This window comes from Mobula hypostoma, chromosome 2 (assembly GCF_963921235.1).
Source record: "Mobula hypostoma chromosome 2, sMobHyp1.1, whole genome shotgun sequence".
Classification (NCBI taxonomy): Eukaryota; Metazoa; Chordata; class Chondrichthyes; order Myliobatiformes; family Myliobatidae; genus Mobula; species Mobula hypostoma.
Genome location: NC_086098.1, coordinates 119,163,506 through 119,184,525, shown reverse-complemented (window position 1 = coordinate 119,184,525; position 21,020 = coordinate 119,163,506). Strand labels below are relative to the sequence as shown.

Below are 21,020 nucleotides of genomic sequence, written 5' to 3'. Positions count from 1 at the left end.
CTGAGACAGTCAGTTCAGCATTATGTCGATGGTCACAGTCACTGAGTCAGTCAATTCCGCGTTGTGTCGATGGCCACAGTCACTGAGTCAGTCAGTTCAGCATTGTGTCGATGGTCACAGTCACTGAGTCAGTCAGTTCAGCATTATGACTGCTTTGCTTTTAGTTAGTTGCACGGTGGGTTTTTTTGGGGGGTTTTTTTTTCTTTTTTTCCATTGATATATATATAAAATTTAGTATACTATTATGTTATCTTGGTTTTTTATGTTTAAATTACATTGTTTGTAGTATTTTTTTTGGTATTGATACCTTCTGGAATTTTATTATATTTTAACATTGTATTAATGTTTATATGCTTTACCTTTTTGTATACTTATTCAATAAAAAGATTTAAAAAGAAAGAAAAAAAAAAGCATTATGTCGATGGTCACAGTCACTGAGTCAGTCAGTTCTGCGTTGTGTCGATGGCCACAGTCACTGAGTCAGTCAGTTCCGCGTTGTGTCAATGGTCACAGTCACTAAGTCAGTCAGTTCAGCATTGTGTCAATGGTCAGACACTGAGTCAGTCAGTTTAGCATTATGTCGATGGTCACAGTCACTGAGACAGTCAGTTCAGCATTGTGTCGATGGTCACAGTCACTGAGTCAGTCAGTTCAGCATTATGTCGATGGTCACAGTCACTGAGTCAGTCTGTTTCGCGTTGTGTCGATGGCCACAGTCACTGAGTCAGTCAGTTCCGCGTTGTGTCAATGGTCACAGTCACTGAATCAGTCAGTTTAGCATTGTGTCGATGGCCACAGACACTGAGTCAGTCAGTTCCGCGTTGTGTCAATGGTCACAGTCACTGAATCAGTCAGTTCAGCATTGTGTCGATGGCCACAGTCACTGAGTCAGTCAGTTCAGCGTTGTGTCAATGGTCACAGTCACTGAGTCAGTCAGTTCAGCATTGTGTCGATGGCCACAGTCACTGAGTCAGTCAGTTCAGCATTGTGTCAATGGTCACAAGCACCATCCATCATCCAGGACCCCCATGATGCTGTCTTCTCACTGCTGCCATCAGGAAGGAGTTACAGGAGCCTCAGGACCAACACCACCTGGTTCAGGAACAGTTATTTCCCCTCAACCATCAGGCTCAAAGGGGAACTGGACTCACCTTCAAGGACTCTTCATCTCATGTTCCTGATAATTATTGCTTATTTGTTTGTTTATTTATTTATTTATTAATTCTTATTATTTTTCCCTCTATATTTTTGTATTTGCACGGATTGTTACTTTTTGTTGCACATTGGTTGTTGTCCGCCCTGTTGGGTCTGGTCTTTCATTGATTCTATTGTGTCTCTTGTATTTACTGTCATTGTCCACAAGAAAAGAAATCTCAGGGTTGTATATGGTGACATATATGTACTGTGATTAAAAAAAACTTTGAACTGTAAAGACTATCACCCAATGATTCATAAAACCTTCTTCCCTTCTGCCATCAGATTGCTGAACAGTTTATAAATACTATCTTGTTGCTTTATTTTCTGCACCATTTATTCACTTTTGTTATTTATGGTAATTCTATACTTATTGTGCACTGTACTGCAGCTGGAAAACAACACATTTACTTTTGTTACTTATAGTAATTCTATAGTAATTGTGCACTGTACTGCAGCTGGAAAACAACATTTAACTTCATTTAAATCAGTAACAATAAATCACATTCTAATTCTAAAAACTATTGCCACAAATCATAGTTAGAGATGCTTAGAAATATTCAATGTAAATTTAGGCGTAAGTCAAAAATGTACTCGAATGGCAGTAACCTGCTGTTGATTCCATTGGTCTTCACATGATCTTCCAATGAAGTTATGATACATCTTTAGCAGACAATCCTTGGATTTTTGGTATTATGTATTTTGTATTTTCAATTTACCGATGAATTTTCACAATTCAATTTAATAAAAACTACAGTTACTTCAGACAATGGGTTGTATTTAAAGCATAAACCTGAAATAATCTACTTTCCAGGAGTTTCAAGAGCCAATCATCTCCTATTACTTTCAAAAAAATGCATTTTGGTGTCATCAATAACAGACATGAGTAATTTTCTCTTTAGCAAAAACGATGGGGGTATATTTAAGCTGGTTTCACATCCAGTATTAATTTACCAAGATACTCACATTCAGAGCTGCCTCTGCAGCTTCTAGTGCAGGCTTTGCAGCTGTAAGTTTACCCTCTGCAACATTTTTTTCCACTGCTATTTCATCCACAATCTTCTGGGCTTTATCTTTCACCATTAGGACTTCATTTTTGACTATCTCTGCTGCTTCTGCACTCACTCTCACCTCTCCTAGCACCTATAGGATGTCACAGTGAAATTAATGAAATGCCCTCATTTATTACATCAAGATACACATTTTATATGGAAAGGTGCTGTCTGGAGACTGTAGTTTTAGCTTTCATTAGAACCACAGGAGCTGGGGAGATGCATCTCCTTGCTGATGGACGGAAACAGATTATATGTAGGATGGAAAATTACTGGTTCAGTTCTGACCAGCATGAAAAGGTGGTGTACCTTCACAGAAACTGATTCTGATGGAAACTAAACATTATATCTATGACTACTCTCTGATGTTGATGTGCAAGGTAACATTTCCAAATTTGCAGAGATATCAAAAGGAATTTAGTATTCAATATTATAGGCACCCTGTATAGCTAGGTAAGTGAGTAAATTTTCTCCTTAGCAATATCCACGACCAGAGGACATAGGCTTAAGGTAAGGGATGGGGAGATTTTTAAAGTGATTTGAGAAAGAATATTTTTCACAGAGGGTAGTTGAAAGCTAGAAGATACTGCTGAGAGTGCGATGGATGAAGGAACTCCATGCTTAAAAAGCACCTGAAACACAATGGGGTACGGGCTGAGTGGTGCTAAACAGGATTACTATAGATGGGTACTGGATGAGCAGCAAGGCCAAAGAGCCCTGATTCCTTGCTGAATTATATTATAACTCTCAATGATTCTATGAACTTAAGTTCTCCTTCCACAGGTGCTGTCTGTCTTATTGAGAATTTCTGTTCTAATTCCAGATTTCCAACAATTATATTCTGATTTTGCGATTTAAGTGTTTTTAGTTTTCTTCAGCTTGTATTTACAGCAGTAGTCTTCATAGAGTATAGAACTGTATGTACACAGTAAAAACGAACCCTCTTGGCAACCTTGTCTTTACTTTCTCTGAGGGTTAAGTATGTTCAGTATGTCATTGAACACTCTAATAAACTTCTGCAGATATACTGCTGGAAGTATCCTGAATGGCTGCATCATGATCTGGTGTGGCAATTTGAATACACAGGAACATAAGAAATTGTAGAGAGTAGTGGACATCATGGTCACATTCTTCCTCACCATCAGCAGAATCTGCACGAGGCAATGCCTCAAGAAGGCAACATCTATCATCGAAGGTCCCCTCAATCCAGGATATGCCAGTTTCTTACAGTTACTTGTTAATAAACCTCTGGCCTGCTGGTTAATAAACCAGCTGTCTAGTCAAAACATTTTATTTTTGCCATTGTACCTGCGAGTTGTTTTAACTGCCTGACATTGCTTACTTGTGTTTTGAGTTGTGGTTTGTGCTTGTTTGATGCACATTTTATGAAAAAAACATTTAAAGTGCCAGTTTACAGTTTTCAAGCTGTGTGAAAATTTCCTGCTCAGACCAGCTGTTGGTCTGTGCAGCTATAAGGAGAGTAGAGGGAACATTGATTGAATGTCAAATCAGAACCATGAAGAGTCATGTGGCCATACAGCATGGAAACAAGCTTTTCAGCACTATCAAGTACTTATTTTACAGTAATTCCATTTTATTCTCCCCACATTCCCATCAATTCCCCCAGATTCTACTACTTACCAATGCAGTAGGGGCAATCAACAGTTGCCAAATAACATATCAAATAAAATAAAGAAAAAGAACCGCACAAAGTAAGAAGGCTCAGAAACAAAAATTGAAAAAAAAATTGAATTTTAATATCAGACGTTCTTAAAAATCCAAATTAATTGTCTGAAAGAATAGTATGCTAAAATTGTCTGCTCCTGGCTGAAGGCCACGGTTACCTTATAAGGTAACTGGAGAATGCACCCTAACAGGTGTATGTAATAAGCAAGTAATTGATCAAATACTGAGCAAAAATGTTCAACAGATAACGATTAATAGTATTACCAATGGTCAAGTGTTGATTTTCATAGAATCATTGAAATTTATGGCAGAAAAGGAGCCCATTCATTCCATCCTCTCCACAATGATTCCTAAGCCATTTTTAATGGTCTGTAAAGGTGAATTTTCTTGAAAATTACCAAGTAATTTAAGGAAGGATGTCATCTTTATGAAGCAAATGAAGGAAGGGGCAACGTAAATTAGCCAGCGTCAGAATTCATGAAAAAACCCTTTGGATCAATGTCGCACAAAAGATACTTCCACTGCATACTCCTTTAAAAGTTGCAAGTAATTTGCATGTTTATACTTGCATGTGTTGTTAAAGTCCTTGTATTTTCAGGAAATTTCTGGACCAATGTCACAATAAGTAGTCAACTCCTTGTCATAAAATTTGTTTAATTAGAATAAAGATATAAAAAATGAATACAGCCTCTGAACTTGCTTTCACTCAGTAATCCATTATTTTAATTTTATAACAAGTAAACAAGAGTAGCAGTAATGCCACTTAGCCCATTAATTATTCAATATGATCATAGATGAAGTGGGCTGGCCTGAAATCCTTCAGTATCTGTTCTATATACACTCAATTCCTAGGTTTTTTACATAATTATCTATCTGCACCTTAAATGTATCTAACGATCTCACTTTCATCATCCTCGGGGCAGAGAATTGTTAATTTTTACTACCATTTGAAAGAAAAAAATTCTACACACCTCAGTTTTAAATGATTGGCCCCTTATTTTGTATTACTGCCCCTTCTTTGTGACTGTGTAACAGGTGGAAACATCCCAACATCTGACATGTTTGAATAAAGTCACCCCTCATTCTTCTAAGCTTCAAGGATTACAAACCTGAGTTGTCTAGCCTCTCACCTGATCAATCTCCTTTGGACAGCTTCCAATGCTTCTATATCACTTTTTAGATAAGGGGACTGAATCTGTGAACAGTATTTCCATGAATGACTTCACCAATACCCTGCACAACATTAACAAACCTTCCAAAACTTAATCTCCAATTCTTTTGCAATAAAGGCCAAAATGATGTTTGCCTTCTTTGTTACTTGTTGTATCTGCCTGCTAACTTCTTGTGATATTAAATATTTAGATTCTTCTAAAGACACAAAAGACTGTAGATACTGAAATTTGGAGTAACAAACAAATTCTGCAAAATCTCAGATAGTTAAGCAACATCCATGAGAGGAAAGGTATTGTCTGTAGTTTGTGTCAATCACAAGAGAATAGAGCTGCAGGAACCTGGAGCAAGAAAACAATATGCTGGCGAAACTCAGCAGATGAGTAGCATCGGTGGGTGGGGAGGGGGTAAGAAAAGTACTGATGCAAGGTTTGAACCTGCAACAGCAACAATTCCTTTCTCCCTCCTCACACCCAACTAATGTTGCTTGATCTGTTGAATTCCTCCAGCAGATTGTTTGTTGCTCCAGGTTCCTGCATCTGCAGTCTCTCGAGACTTTAATTTCTTATTCAATCCAAGACTCTTATTCAGTTTACTTATGTTTCAAAGACCTTTTTGTCATCTTGGTTAATCAATGTGATATCTGAAATATTAAATGTTAAATCAATACAAACCTTATCAGCATTACGAGATGCCACGGCCAGTTCCTTTTCTTTCCCTACTAGTTCTTTAGCGAGAAGAGCCACTGACTCAGTTGCTTCCATGAGCTTGGAGAGACCTGCAATAATGTGGTTAGCCTGTTTAAAAGCTGATGTGCCTCAAAAGGATCTTGCATTTGTTTACTGAAATGAGATGTGGAAATGATTTTTTGCACTATAACTACAAAAGCAGTATCAGAAATTATAGCTGACAATCACATTTTTTTCATTCACACAATCCTTCTGAACTGCTTGAGAAATGAGTGTAGAATTAATTTATTTTCAACTCCAGATAACTGCAAAAGCTGTGGCATAAATTTGTCCTTTCAAATACACCTACCCATTTGCATATGCTCAGCAAGATCGTTGATGTTCGCATGTTTCTCTGTGTAAATAGATTTATAGCTATTTATAAAAGCAAGGTAAGATTTGGGAGTTATATGTGTTCTTCTCCGGTATCTAAAAAATAGACAGAATTACTTTTTAATGTCATGTATTCTGAAACATGCTTTAGCGATATTAAAACATAAATGAGCAGTATCATAGACCTCAAAACTCATTGAATCATAGTCACAGTGTTTTATAGCATGAAAACAGGCCCTTCTGCCCATCTAGTCTATGTTGAACTGTAATTCTGCCTGGTCCCATCAACTTGCACCTGGACCATAGTCTTTCATAACCCTCCCATCCATGTATTTATCCAAACTTCTCTTGAACATTGCAATTAAAACGAAGTCCACTATTTTCATTGGCAGCTTGTTCCACACTTGCACCACTCTGAGTGAAGAAGTGCCCTCCAGGTTCCCCTTAAATAGTTCACCTTTCACCCTTAACCTATGACCTCTAGTTCTAGTCTCACCCAACTTCAGTGGTAAAAGCCTCTATCTATATCCCTCACAATTTTGTATACCTCTAACAAATCTTCCCTCATTCTCCTATGCTCCAGGGATTAAAGTTCTAACCGATTCAATATTTTCCTATAACTCATGTTCTCAATTCCCAGTAACATCTTTTGTAAATTTTCCCTGTACTCTTTCAATCTTATTGATATCTTCCCTATAGGCAGGTGACCAGAACTGTGCACAACACTCCAAATTTGGCTTCACCAACATCTTATACAACTTCAACATAACATCCCAGTTTCTGTACTCAATACTTTGATCTATGAAGGGCAATGTGCCAAAAGCTCTCTCTACAATTCTATCTACATGTGGCACTACTTTCAAGGAACTGTGGACCTGTATTCTTAGATCCTCTGTTCTACTGCACTCCTCAGTGCCTTACCATTTACTGTGTAAGTCCTACCCTGGTTTGTCCTCCCAAAGTACAACACCTCACATTTGTCTGTATTAAATTCCATCTGCCATTTCCATCCCATTATTCCATCTGGTCCAGATCGTGCTCCAAGTTTTGATAACCTTCCTTGCTGTCCACTACACCCCCAATCTTGGTGTTATCCACAAACTTACACTTCCAGTTTACCACAGTATCATCTAAATCATTAATATATTGTAGATGACCAACAATGGAGCCCACACTAATCCCTGCTGCATACCATTAATCACAGGTCTCCAATCAGGGAGGCAACTATCAACTGTTAAGCCAGTGTTGAATCCCATTTACTGCTTCAACCTGAATGTCGATCAAGTGAACTTCCTTGACCAGCCTCCCATGTGGGACTTTGTCAAAGGCCTTGCTAAAGTCCATGTAGGGATGTTTAGCCACATCCACTGCCTTTCTTTCATTAACTTTCCTGTTAGCCTCCTCAAATAAACTCTATAAGATTGGTTAGATATGACCGACTACACCAAAAGCCTTCCTATCACTAGTGAGGCCTTGTCTCTTCAAATACTTACGCAACCTGTCCCTTAGAATACCTCCAATAACTTACCCATTTCTGACATCAGGCTCATTGGCCCATACTTTCCTGACTTATTCTTAGAACCTTTCCTGAACACTGGGAAAGTATTAGCCATCCTCCAGTCCTCTGGCACTTCACCCGTGGTTAATGATGTTTTAAATATTTCTGCTAGGGTCCCTGCAACTACTTCCTGCAAGGTACCAGGGGACACCTTGTAAGGCCCTGGGGAACTTATCCACCCTAATTTGTCACAAGCACCTCCTCTTCTGAGAACTAGATATGGCCATAACCTCACCACTGTTTTACCTCAGTTCCATAGACTCGGTGGCACTTCCCAAGTTTTACAAATACAAAAAATCCCCTTTTGGCTTTATGTACCAATGACTATGCTCATCTTCAAGTGGACTATCTTTTTGCTCTTGATATATCTGTAGAATCTCTTGGGATACTCCTTCACCTTATCTGTCAGAACAACACTCATGCCTTCTTTTGGTCCTCCCAATTTATCTCTTAAGTGTTTTCTTGCATTTCTAATACACCTCAAGTACATCAGCTGTTCCCTGCTGTCTATAACTCCTTCTTCTTAAACAGGGCCTCAAGATCCCTTGAACACCAAGGTTCCCTAAATCTATTAGCATTGCCTTTTATTCTGAAAGGAACATACAAACTCTGTACTCTCAAAATGTTACTTTTGAAGCCCCCCCCCACTTACCAAGCATCCCTTTGCCAGAAAACAAGCAATCCCAATCCACACCTTCCAGATCCTTTCTGATCCCTTTCTCTGACTTAGAATATCAACTCGAGCACCATACAGATCCTTCTTCATAATTATCTTGAAACATACCACTGGGAATCTCGTACCCATCCACAGAACCTCCTCTATCTGTTCCCCTAACCAATGAATCTCCTTTCACCACTGCTCGTCTCCTCTCCCCTTCCCTTCCCTGCCAGACTCAGTGTCAGGGGCCTGATGGCTGTAGCTTCTCTGCTAGGTCAACCCCCAACAGCATCCAAAAGCAGGAGTGAACTGCACTGGCTGCCTTTTCCCGTTCACTCTTTGACGGTCATCTACTCATATAAGTTACTTGAAATTTAAACTTTCTAATTTTCTGTAATTTATATCTAATGCTGTTGGAAGTTATTTATGAGTGAATCCTGGAAGGCTTTATGGAGAGGACACAGCAGCACAGTTGCACACCTACTACAGCTGCAGTTTGAAGGATCAAATGGCCTATTCCTATTACCATTTTCTATTTCTAAGAGTGGGGCTTGAATCAAAAAGAACCTGTGAATCAGAACTAATAGTGCTGCAGCTACACCAAGCAATACCAAAATGAAAGAAATTTTACATTGAAATTCTCACCAATAATGACAACCATATTTGCAAAAGACATTGGTGAGGCTATACTTGAAATACTGAGTGCAGCTTTGATCACCACATTGTTGAAAGAGATTCACCAGGATGCTGTCTGAAATGGAGGGCTTCAGTTACAGGGAGAGATTAGATAGGCTGGGATTGTTCTCACTGGAGTGGAGCTGGTTGAGGGGACACCTTATAGGGGTATATAAAATTATGAAGCATCATAATTTTATGAGCAACCCTGGGGACATCGGTTTAAGATGAGCAGATTTAGAGTAGAGAAGTCTAAAACTACAGGGCACGTGTTTAAGATGAGAGGATAAATACTTAAAGGAGATCTGAAGTTCAAGTTTTTTTTACATGGTGGGTAGTAGTAAATGGAATAAGCTACCAGAGGAAGTGGTAGAGGCAGGTACAATCGTTGTGTTTAAAGTGTGTTTGGACAGGTATATTGATAAGTAAGGAATAATCAACACCAGGGGTGTGTAAAAAGAGCTGGACAATCTACACCGGGGTACTTTTCAATCAGGGCGGCAGTCGAGATTTTGAAGACAGTGTTTTGTGGCAGTTTCTCTGAGTTGAGGAATGACCGATTAGCAAGAGGCAGAGCATAAAAAGAGCTACCTTTCAGTCAGGTCCGCTTTCAAGATTTAAAAAGCAGAGCTTCGAGTTGGACAATCCACACCAGAAGTGTGTAAAAAGGGCTACTTTTTAACTAGGGCAGTGATCAAGATTTTGAAGGCAGAGTTTCGTGGCAATTTCTCAAAGAGGAGGAGTGACAAATCAGCAAAAGGAATTCATTAGAAAGGTCCAATAAGAGTAATTCAAGTGGAAATGGAGTGGCCATTCTTTTGGAGTGCCAGTCTATGGAGTGGCTTTGGCTCATCACACTTAGGCAAGATCAGGCTTCGGTGAGGTAGACTGTCTTGTAAGTTACTCCCTCTCTCTGTTCATTCCTCATCTATTAGTGCATAGTATAGTGAAAATGGCTGCAGGTGCAGTGTTTTTTACGGTGTGTGGGATGTGGGAGGTCTGGGAGGTCTCCATCTGCACCAGGTGGACACAGCTGAAGCTCCTGAGAGAACTTATTAAGGACTCATATGTAAGAACAAGGGGGTGATAGACAAAAGCGACAGGGAAGTAGTTACCCCTAAGTTGCAGCAGACAGGTAACTGGGTGACTGTCAGGAGAAGGAGGAGAATTGCACAGCCAGTGCAGAGTACACCTTTGGCTGTTCCCTTCAATAATAAATATATAACTTCAGATACTATGGAGGGGTATGATGTACCAGGGGAGAGCCACAGTGACTGTGTCTCTGGCACTGAGTCTGGTGCTGTGGCTCAGAAGAGCAGAGAGGTGAAAAGAACTGCAGTGGTGATAGGAGATTCCTCGGTGAGAGGAACAGAGATGAGGTTAGGGTGGTACATTGCCTCACTGGTGCCAGGATCAGGGATGTCTCAGATCATGTCCATGACATTCTCAAGAGTGAGGGTGAGCAGCCAGAAGTCTTGGTACATATTGGTACCAATGACATGGGTAGACAAGGTGATGAGGCCCTGAAGAGAGATTTTAGGGAGCTAGGAAGAAAGCTGAGAAACAGGACCTCCAGTGTAGTAATCTATGGATCGCTGCCTGTGCCACGTGCCAATGAGGGTAAGAATAGAATGATTTGGCAGGTGAATGCATGGCTGAGGAACTGGTGCAGGGGATAGGGGTTCAGATTTATGGAACACTGGGCTCTCTTCTGGGGAAGTTAAGACCTGTACAGAAGGGACAGGTTACACCTGAACCCGAGGAGGTCAAATATCCTTGTGAGCAGGTTGGTTAGAGTTGTTCAGGTGGGTTTAATCTAATTTGGCAGGGGCATGGGAACCGGAGTGATAGTGCTGAAGATGAGGTATTGGTTTATAAACAGAGGCAATGTGTAGTGAGACTCCTACCAAGGCAAGGCTGATGATAGGGAAAATAGCAGTCAGCTGGATAAGTTGCAACATAAAATGTGGACAAAATCGAAAAAGGTGAATACAGGGCTAAAGGTGTAATATTTGAATGCACACAGTATATGAAATAAGGTCGATGAACTGGTAGCACAGTTACAGATTGGCAAGAATGATGTTGTAGGTATCACTGAATTATGACTGAAAAAAATTATAGTTGTAAAGTTAATGTCCGAGGATACATATTGTATCAAAAGGATAGGCAGGAAAGTAGAAGGGGGTGACATTGGTTAAAAAAAAATGAAATTAAATCATTAGAAAGAGGTGACATAGGGTCAGAGGGTGTTGAATCGTTGTGGATAGAGTTAAGGAACTGCAAGGGTAAAAAGATCCACATGGGAGTTATATACAGGCCTCCAAAAAGTAGTAAGGATGTGGTCTACAAGTTACAACAGGAAATAGAAAATGCATGCCAAAAGAACAATGTTACAATAGTCATGAGCGATTTCAATATGTTGGTAGATTGGGAAAATCTCCAGATTCTAAGAGGGAATTTCTAGAATGCCAATGAGATGGCTTTTTAAGAGCAGCTCACAGTTGGGCTCACTAGGGCATCAGCTATTTTGGACTGGATATTGTGCAATGAACTGGAGTTGATTAGAGAGCTCGAGGTAAAAGAACCCTTAGGGACAAGTGATCATAATATGATCAAGTTCACCCTGAAATTTGAGAAGGAGAAGCTAAAGTCAGATGTATCAGTATTACAGTAGAGTAAAGGGAATTACAGAGGCAGGAGAAAGGAGCTGGCCAGAATTGATTAGGAAATAACACTGACAGGGATGATGGCAGAGCAGCAATGGCTGGAATTTCTGGAATCAATTTGGAAGACATAGGATATATACATCCCCCAAATGGGAAGAAGCATTCTAAAGGCAGGTGACATAACTGTGGCTAACAAGGGAAGTCAAAACCAACATAAAATCCAAAGAAAGGGCATATAATAGATCAAAAATTAGTGGGAAGTTAGAGGATTGGGAACGTTTTAAATACCAGCAGAAGGCGACTAAAGAAATAATAAAGAAGATAAAAATGGAATACAAAAGTAAGCTAGCCAATAATATTAAAGAGGATGCCAAAGGTTTCTTCAGATCAAAGGTAAAAGAGAGGCGAGAGTGGATATCAGGCTGCTGGAAAACTATGCTGGAGAGGTAGTGATGGGGACAAGGAAATGGCGGATGAACTAAATAAGTTATTTGCATCAGCCTTCACTGTGGAAGACACTAGCAGAATGGTGGAAATTCCAGCTGTCAGGGGTCATGGTGTGTGTGAAGTTACCATTACCAAAGAAAAGGTTGTTGGGAAACTGAAAGGTCCGAAGGTAGATAAGTCACCTGGACCAGATGGTGTACACACAGGGTTCTGAAAGAGGTGGTTGAAGAGGTCGTGAAGACATTAGTAATGATCATTCAAGAATCACGAGATCCTGGAATGATTCCAGAAGAATGGAAAATTGTAAATGTTACTCCATTCTTCAGTAAGGGAGAGAGGCAGGAAAAAAGACATTATAGGCTAGTCAGTCTGACCTCAGTGGTTGGGAAGGTGTTGGAGTCGATTGTTAAGGATGTGGTTTTGGGGTACTTGGAGGCATATGACAAAATCTCGGCCTGAAACGTCGACTGCGCCTCTTCCTACAGATGCTGCTTGGCCTGCTGCGTTCACCAGCAACTTTGATGTGTGTTGCTTGAATTTCCAGCATCTGCAGAATTCCTGTTGTATGCCATAGTCAATATGGTTTCCTCAAGGGAAAATCTTGCCTGACAAATCTATTGAAATTCTTTGAAGAAATACAGTGCCTATAAAAAATATTCCACCCACTTGGAAGTTTTCATGTTTTATTACTTTACAACATTGAATCACACTGGATTTAATTTAGCTTTTTTTGACACTGATCAACAGAAAAAAACTATTTTGTGTCAAAGTGAAAACAGATATCTACAAGTTGATCTAAAGTAATTACAAACTTAAAACACAAAATAATCATTTGCCTAAATACTCACCAAATAATATGAAACACCAAATCATCACTGGTGCAGCCAATTGGTTTTAGAAGTCACATAATTAATTAAATGGAGATCACCATGTGCAGTCAATGTGTTTCAATTGACTGTAATAAAAATACACCTGTATCTGGAAGGTCCAACTGCTGGTAAGTCAGTATCCTGGCAAAAAAACTATACTATGAAAACAAAAGAACATTCCAAAATATGGTTATTGAAAAGCACAAGTCAGGAGATGGATACAAGAAAGTTTCCAAGTCACTGAATATCTTTTGGAGTACAGTTAAGTCAATCATCAAGAAATGGAAAGAATATGGCACAGATGTAAATCTGCCAAGAGCAGCTCGTCCTCAGAAACTGAGTGACCGTGCAAGAAGGGGACTTGTGAGGGAAGCGACCAAGAGACCTATGACAACTCTGGAGGAGTTACAAGCTTCAGTGGCTGAGATGGGAGAGACTGTGCATACAACAATTGTTGTCCAGGTGCATCACCAGTCGCAGATTTATGGGAGAGTGGCAAAGAGAAAGCTACTATTAAAAAAAAATTCACATGAAATTTTAGCTAGAGTTTGTCAGAATGCATGTGGGAGACTCAAGTCAGCTGGAAAAAGGCTCTATGGTCTGATGAAACCAAAATTGAACTTTTTGGCCATCGAGCTAAATGCTATGTTTGGCATAAGCCAAGCACTGCACATCATCAAAAACCCTACCATCCCTACCATGGTAAGCATGGGATGCTTCACTGCAGCAGGCCCTGAAAGACTTGTGAAGGTAGACGGTAAAATGAATGCAGCAAACTACAGAGAAATCCTGGAGAAAACCTGATGCAATCTGCAACAGAACTGCAATTTGGGAGAAGATTTGTTTTCCAGCAAGATAATGATCCCAAGCATAAAGCCAAAGCTACACAGGAATGGTTTAAAAACAATAAAGTTAAATTAAAAAATGCAAACATGAGGAAATCTACAGATGCTGGAATTTCAAGCAACACACATAAAAGTTGCTGGTGAACGCAGCAGGCCAGGCAGCATCTCCAGGAAGAGGTACAGTCGACGTTTCGGGCCAAGACCCTTCGTCAGGACTAACTGAAAGAAGAGCTAGTAAGAGATCTCTTACTAGCTCTTCTTTCAGTTAGTCCTGATGAAGGGTCTTGGCCCGAAACGTCGACTGTACCTCTTCCTAGAGATGCTGCCTGGCCTGCTGCCTTCACCAAAGTTAAATTAATGTCCTGGAGTGGCCAAGCCAGAGTCCAGACTTCAATGCAATTGAGAATTTGTGGCTGGACTTGAAAAGGGCTGTTCACGCATGATCCCCATGCAATCTAACAGGACTTAAGCAGTTTTGTAAAGAAGGAAGAGAAATAATTGCAGCGTCCAGATGTGCAAAGCCGGTAGAGACCTATTCACACAGACTCAAGGCTGTACTTATGCAATCAACTATTTGGTGTTTTATATTTGTCAATATTTTAGATCACTTTAATCTGTTTTAATTTTGACACAAAAGTAGTCTTTTTCTGTTGATCAGTGTTAAAAAAGCCAAATTAAATCCAGTGTGATTCAATGTTGTAAAAAAAATAAAACATGAAAACTTCCAGGGGGAGAGTGTGAATACTTTTTATAGGCATTGTAACAAGTAGGATAGACACAGGAAAATCGGTTGAAGCTGTACTTGGATTTTCAGAAGGCCCTTGACAAGGTGGCACAAACGATACTGTTTAACAAGCTACAAGCCTATGGTATTACAGGAAATATTCTAACATGGATAAAGCAGTGGCTGGTTGGCAGGAGACAAAGAGTGAGAATAAGGGAGCCTTTTCTGGTTGGCTGCTGGAGACTAGTGGTGTTCCACAGTGGTCTGTGTTGGGACCGATTCTTTTTACGCTATACATCAATGATTTGGATGACGGGATTGATGGCTTTGTTGCCAAGGTTGCAGATGATACGAAAATAGGTGGAAGGGCAGGTAGTTTTGAGGAAATAGGGAGGCTACAGAAGGATTTATACAGATTAGGAGAATGGGCACAGAAGTGACAGATGGAATACAGTGTTGGGAAGTGTATGTTCATGCACCTTGATAGAAGAAATGAAAGGTTTGACTATTTTCTAAATGGAGAGAAAATACAAAAAATAGAGGTACAATGGGACTTGGAAATCCTTGTGCAGAATTCCCTAAAGATTAATTTGCAGGTTGAGCTGTCATTTCAAGAGGACTAGAAAATAAAAGCAAGGATGTGTTGTCGAGACTTTATTAAGCACAGGTCAGACTTCACTTCGAGTATTGTGAGAAATTTTGGTCTTCTTGTCTTAGAAAGGATGTGCTAAAACTGGAGAGAGTTCAAAGGAGGTTCATGAAAATGATTCCAGGATTGAATAGCTTGTCATATGAAGACCATTTGATGGCTCTGGGCCTGTATTCACTGGAATTCAGAAGAATGAGGGATAACCTCATTGAAACCTATCAAACAGTGAAAGGCCTTGATAAAGTAGACATGAGGACGATGTTCCCTGTGGTGGGAGTATCTAAAATGAGAGGACACAGTCTCACAATTTACGGGTGTCCTTCTAGAATAGAGATGAGGAAGAATTTCTTTAGACAGAGAGTGGAGAATCTGTGGAATTTGTTGCCACAGGCGGCTATGGAGGCCAAGTCTTTATGTATATTTAAGGCAGATGTTGATAAAGTCTTGATTGGTCAAGCCGTGAAGGGATACAGTGGGGGGCGGTGTAAGGCAGGAGATTGGGGCTGAGGAAATATAGATCAGCTATTATAAAATGGCAGAGCAAACTCGATGGTCAAATGGCCTAATTCTGCTCTTTTAACTTATGGTCTTATGGAATAGAGGAGTATGATGCAAACATAAGAACGTGGGATTAGTGAAAGTAGGCAGCTCAGTCACCATTAACGCATGAACATTAATCGTGATTCTATGACTTTTCAACAAACATTTCATCCAACATTTTAATTAAACTTCCTCATTTTCTAGCATAAAAATTATCCCCATTACAGAATCAATTGTTTTTAATTGTCACTAATAAATCAATCAGAACATACCTTTGAAAATAGTCCTCACAGGTTTGATAGACTTTGTCATGAAAGACACCCATTGTTGCTACCAGATGGTTTTTAACCTCCTCTGAACAAACAATATGAAAACCAGAAAGAAAATAGCTGGAGACAGCAACCAGAGCCTCTCCAGGCCAACGACTGAACCAGTCCATTGTGCAGCCTGAAATCAGGCCAGGGAACTTGAGTGCTCGAGATCGAAATTTTTCACCAACCTAGCATCAAAACAAAAGAAACAATGTACATACTAAATATATATAACAGGCTTTGTAAATACCTTTGATTCACTTTACATGTCTTCCTAGTTATTAGCTGCCATGATGGAGCCTAGAATAGTGTACTTTAGGAGCCTCTTGTTGGCCCTGTGAACATTGTGGCCAGCTACTGGACACTACTGAATGTAATCAGAGCCTTGATACTGGAGGATCCTTCTGGAAGGAGTTTAGGAGGATTAATGGTGCCTAACAGTGACTCCTTTGCTTGTGTCTTTGGAAACGCTCTATTTCCATCTTTAATATCTCTATTTTTCCCTTTCAGGGTTCTTTTAAAGACCCTGACCTGGAGTTACATGCTGACTATGGTTCTTTGTGGGAATGGGACCCACTCCCAGGGTTTCATGAATGGCCGTCGTTTGGCACGCCAAGGGCTTGGCCTAAGAGCTTTGCTCGCCTTCGAAGGACTGAGATTTCGTGGATCTGGAGGTGGGGGGGATTGGAGATTGGTGCCTCTGCAGGATATCGGCATGTCATTGGAGATGGATGATCTCTGGCTCTGTGCCCAAAGACCCGAGATCTTTGGGCACCGGGCTCGGAAAAGGTGATGCGACGGACTTTTAATATCGTAAACCAGCGAGTTGTTTGTTATGAAACCGCACTGAGACTCGGGATATACCCTTTCAGCTATTTCCTGCAGTCTGTTCAGGACCACGCAGGCGAAGACCTTCCCAACGATGCTCAGCAGGAGGTTCCCCTGAACTTGTTACAATCGCTTCTGTCCCCTTTGTTCTTATATATGGTGACAATGTTGCAGTCTCTCATGTCTTGTGGCACTGCTCCCTCTATTCAGCGCTGGCACAGTAGTTCGTGCAGGTGGTATAGCAGGATGCCCTTTGTGCACTTGATGGTCTCTGGTGGAATGCCGCCCAATCCTGGTGCCTTCCCAGTGGGCAGACTGTCGATGGCTTTACTCAGCTCTTCGGCAGTCGGCAATGCATCAAGTTCCTCCATGACAGGCAGGCATTCCACAGCGTCTAGTGCGCTGTCCAAGATGCTGTTTTCTCTGGAGAAGAGTTCAGAGTAATGCTCCACCCATCTCTCCATCTGCTTGCCTTTGTCATCGATGGTCTCACCTCTTATGGTTTTCAATGGTGCTGTCTTGCCCTGGGTTGGACCGATGGCTTTCTTGATCCCCTTGTACACTCCATGGATGTTGCCTGTGTCAAATGATGACTGAATGCTTTCGCATAGTTGTAGCCAGTATTCATTTGCACAGCCTCTGGCTGTTTCCTGGGCCTTGCTTCTTGCTGTCCTTAGTACTTGCAGTGTTGCCTGGGTGGGGTGGCGTTTGTGCTCTAGTAGTGCAACACGCTCCACCTCGATAATAGTGGTGAGCTTACTTGAGCTCACTTCAAACAAGTCCTGTGTCTTGCCCCGTTTCTTCCCAAAGGCCTTGAGTGCAGTGCTGTGGATAGTGTCCCTGAGAGAGTCCCATCTCTGCTGAGCATCTCCTTCTGGTGGGTCTGCAAGGAGAGCATCCTCCAGTGTGAGCATGAGACGCATCCTGGACGTCAAGTGGACTGACTGAGTCACTAACAATGAGGTCCTGGCCCGCACCCAGACACCCAGCCTCTTCACCTTGCTCCAACAACGCCATCTCCGCTGGCTGGGCCACGTGCACCGCATGTCAGATGGCAGGTTCCCGAAAGATCTGCTGTACAGGGAACTGGTCTCCGGCAAGACAGCACAAGGGCGGCCCCATCTTCGTTTCAAAGACATTTGCAAGAGAGACATGAAGTCACTGAACATGAATGTCGAGAGGTGGGAGGACATCGCAAGCGATCGCTCTCACTGGAGGCTGGAACTGCACAGAGGTCTAAAAAGAGAAGAGAAGCTGAGGCTTGCTGCTGAAGAAAAGTGCGCTCGTCGGAAAAACAGCACCAAAACAACACTGGAGGACAGCGCCTTCAAGTGCAGTCACTGCAGCTGAGACTGTCACTCCCGTGTGGGCCTCTACAGCCACAACAGAAGTTGCTCTACCAACACAGACTGAAGCAAGACTTTTCAAGCGCAGATCCATGGTCTCGCGAGACTAACGGATGCCATGTTTGTTATGTCTCCCCTCTTGCTGTGAAATGGGGACACCTCTTTCTCCAGGGTTGATGAGGTTAGTGATGGTGGCAGACACAACTTCTCCAGAGTTCATGGGGTTAGTGATGGTGTTGGAGACAATTTCTCCAGAGTTGGTGAGGTTAGTGATAGTGTCGGAGACTATTAATCCAGAGTTGATCGAGAATTGATCTCTACAGCATACGACTGGTCACAGTCTTCTGATATGAAAAGCAAATCTCTTCCTCCTACTACTCAGCCAGTTTTGTCTCAAGTAGTCTAGTTTCACTGGACCCTGTGTGCCGGAAGCTTCTGGACCAACTTGCCATGCAGGATTTCTCTAAAAGGCTATGCTGAAGTCCATGCCAGCATCATCTACTCTGCCATATTTTGGAAGACATGACATTCATGACATTCCCTTTGTCCTCTCTACTCCCTCCCCTTCCTTGCATGTTAGAAGAAGAAGAAGAATATCTTTATTGTCATTGTTGTGGAGCAATGAAACACAGCTTAGCAGCTCAACGTTTTGCAGCATGAGAAAGAATATATACATAAAATAAACTCTAAAACCTCAGGAGTGCAGTCCAAAATTAATAATATATGGATGGGGGGGTAGGACTATTGCACACCTGCCATTCCTGGAAGTGTGATGCATTTAGCTGCTGCCGTCTTAGGAGGGGGGCAGGAGAAGGGAAGTGGGTGTTATACATTTCACTGCTTGTGGGTAGAAGCTGTTAAGGAGTCTCTTTGTTTTCGTCCTTAATGCTCTGTATCTCTTCCCAGAAGGTAGAGGGGAAAACAGGTGATGTCCAGGATGAGTGGGATCCTTTGAAATACAAGTAGCCTTCTTTTGAAGTCTGCCAGTATAAATGTCTCTGAGGGAGGGTAATGTTGTGCCAATAACCCGCTCTGCTACCCTCACCACCCGCTGCAAGTCCTTCCTGTTCTGTTCTGTGCAGCTGGCAAACCACACTGCACAGCAATACGTCAGGAGGCTCTCTATAGTTGTCCGATAGAAGTTGATCAGCAGGTGATGAGGGAAGAGAGCGTGCTTTAGCTTCCTTAGGAAGTAGAGCCTCTGTTGGGCCTTCCCCACCTGATAAGAGATATGGGCAGTCCAGGTGAGGTCAGCCGAGATGTGGACGCCGAGGAACTTGAAACTCTCTACTCTCTCCACCTCTTTCCCGTATATGTGCAGAGCAGAGTGCTCGACGCACTTTGATTTCCTGAAGTCTACTATCAGCTCCTTGATTTTTGTGATGTTCGAGTCCAGGTTATTATGACAACACCATTCTGTCAAATGCTGTACCTATAGGCTGTCTCATCACAGTCTGATATGATACCTATTAGGGTGGTATCGTCAGCAAAGTTGACAATGGTGTTGGAGGAGTGAATGATAGGGCAGTCATGGGTGAAAAGAGAATAGAGGATGGGGCTGAGAACAAACCCCTGTGGTGTACCGGTGTTCAGGATGAGAGTAGATGAGGTGTGTTCTCCCATCCTGACACTTTGGGGTCTGTTACTCAGAAAATCCAGTATCCATGAGCACAGCGAACTGCCAAGGCCCAGGTTGCTCAATTTCTGAACCAGTTTGTAGAACACTTCGATTTTAAACTTTTCCTCTTCCAAAGTCATCAATGGACTTTGTTCTAAAATGTTAACTTATTTAAGCTGAGTGTCAATCTTTCCTTGACCTTCAATATTCAAAAAGACATATTTCAGGCATGACAACATGGCCCAAGTACCAGCAGTGGCAAGCGTAGAGCATTTACAAAACATATAGGAGCCCTTACTTCATACTTTCACATCAATACAGAAATCCTGAGCAGGTAGAAATTCTGGTTCTAAACAAATTAAAAACACTGTCTAGTTACAAATCATTGATAATAGCAAGCCACTGACCGGTGATAGGCAGAGGACGACATGTAAATTCCTCCGTGCTCTTTTTATAAAATATTCATATAGGTTGTCAAAAGTGGGAGGAATACGAGGAGCTTCTTTCTTCATCGGTGCAATAAGTGACTGAGTAATCTCATCAAGCTCCTCCCGTGCAAATAAGTTTGACACCTATCAAAGGAAAACAAGACAACAATTCAAACATGATAATGGCTGCAATTACGATCGGTTCAGGCAACTTATTATGATTGGTAAAAATTATTGTTTGAGTTGCAATTACTTTAGATGGACTTATTTAGTTGTCACAATACTTGATACAGTGAATAAGTTATACTTCAGGTGATCCATTAGATTTCAGCAAAGTTCATCAAATTGCCCATACAGTTCAGAAGGTCACCACGCAGCCCACTCTACATGTGCTGGGTTTTGAGGGAGTCTGGTTGGATATAGTCCGGAAGCTTTCATCATGTAATCTCTTCCCATCAACCAGCTTCGAGCATAGATTACCAAACAATTGCTTGCTTGCTGCACACAAACTACACAGTGCAACTTTGGAAAATATTCTCCAATAATTACCAAGATTATGGAAGATCAATTAGATTACTCCAGTCTTGTCAGCTTAAAGGCAGTTGTGGAGCCAAAGCCCAAAAATTCTTCTACTTTTTTTTCAGATGTTGAAGTTCCTCTGCATGAAGATCGGGGCGAGTATACTAGAAATGGAA

The 21,020-nt window shown here is 41.3% G+C and overlaps 1 protein-coding gene across 1 annotated transcript in view; it reads right to left on the bottom strand.

Annotated features, from left to right (window-relative positions):
* Positions 1-21,020, bottom strand: part of LOC134342423 (dynein axonemal heavy chain 8-like) — a 317,468-nt gene that overhangs the window by 147,512 nt on the left and 148,936 nt on the right. Inside the window, exons 36-40 of the mRNA XM_063040531.1 lie at positions 20,305-20,469; positions 16,067-16,293; positions 6,141-6,259; positions 5,777-5,880; positions 2,161-2,337 (exon numbers count right to left, since the gene is read on the bottom strand). Of these exons, the coding sequence (XP_062896601.1) occupies positions 2,161-2,337; positions 5,777-5,880; positions 6,141-6,259; positions 16,067-16,293; positions 20,305-20,469 (792 nt within the window). The remainder of the gene's footprint in view (positions 1-2,160; positions 2,338-5,776; positions 5,881-6,140; positions 6,260-16,066; positions 16,294-20,304; positions 20,470-21,020) is intronic.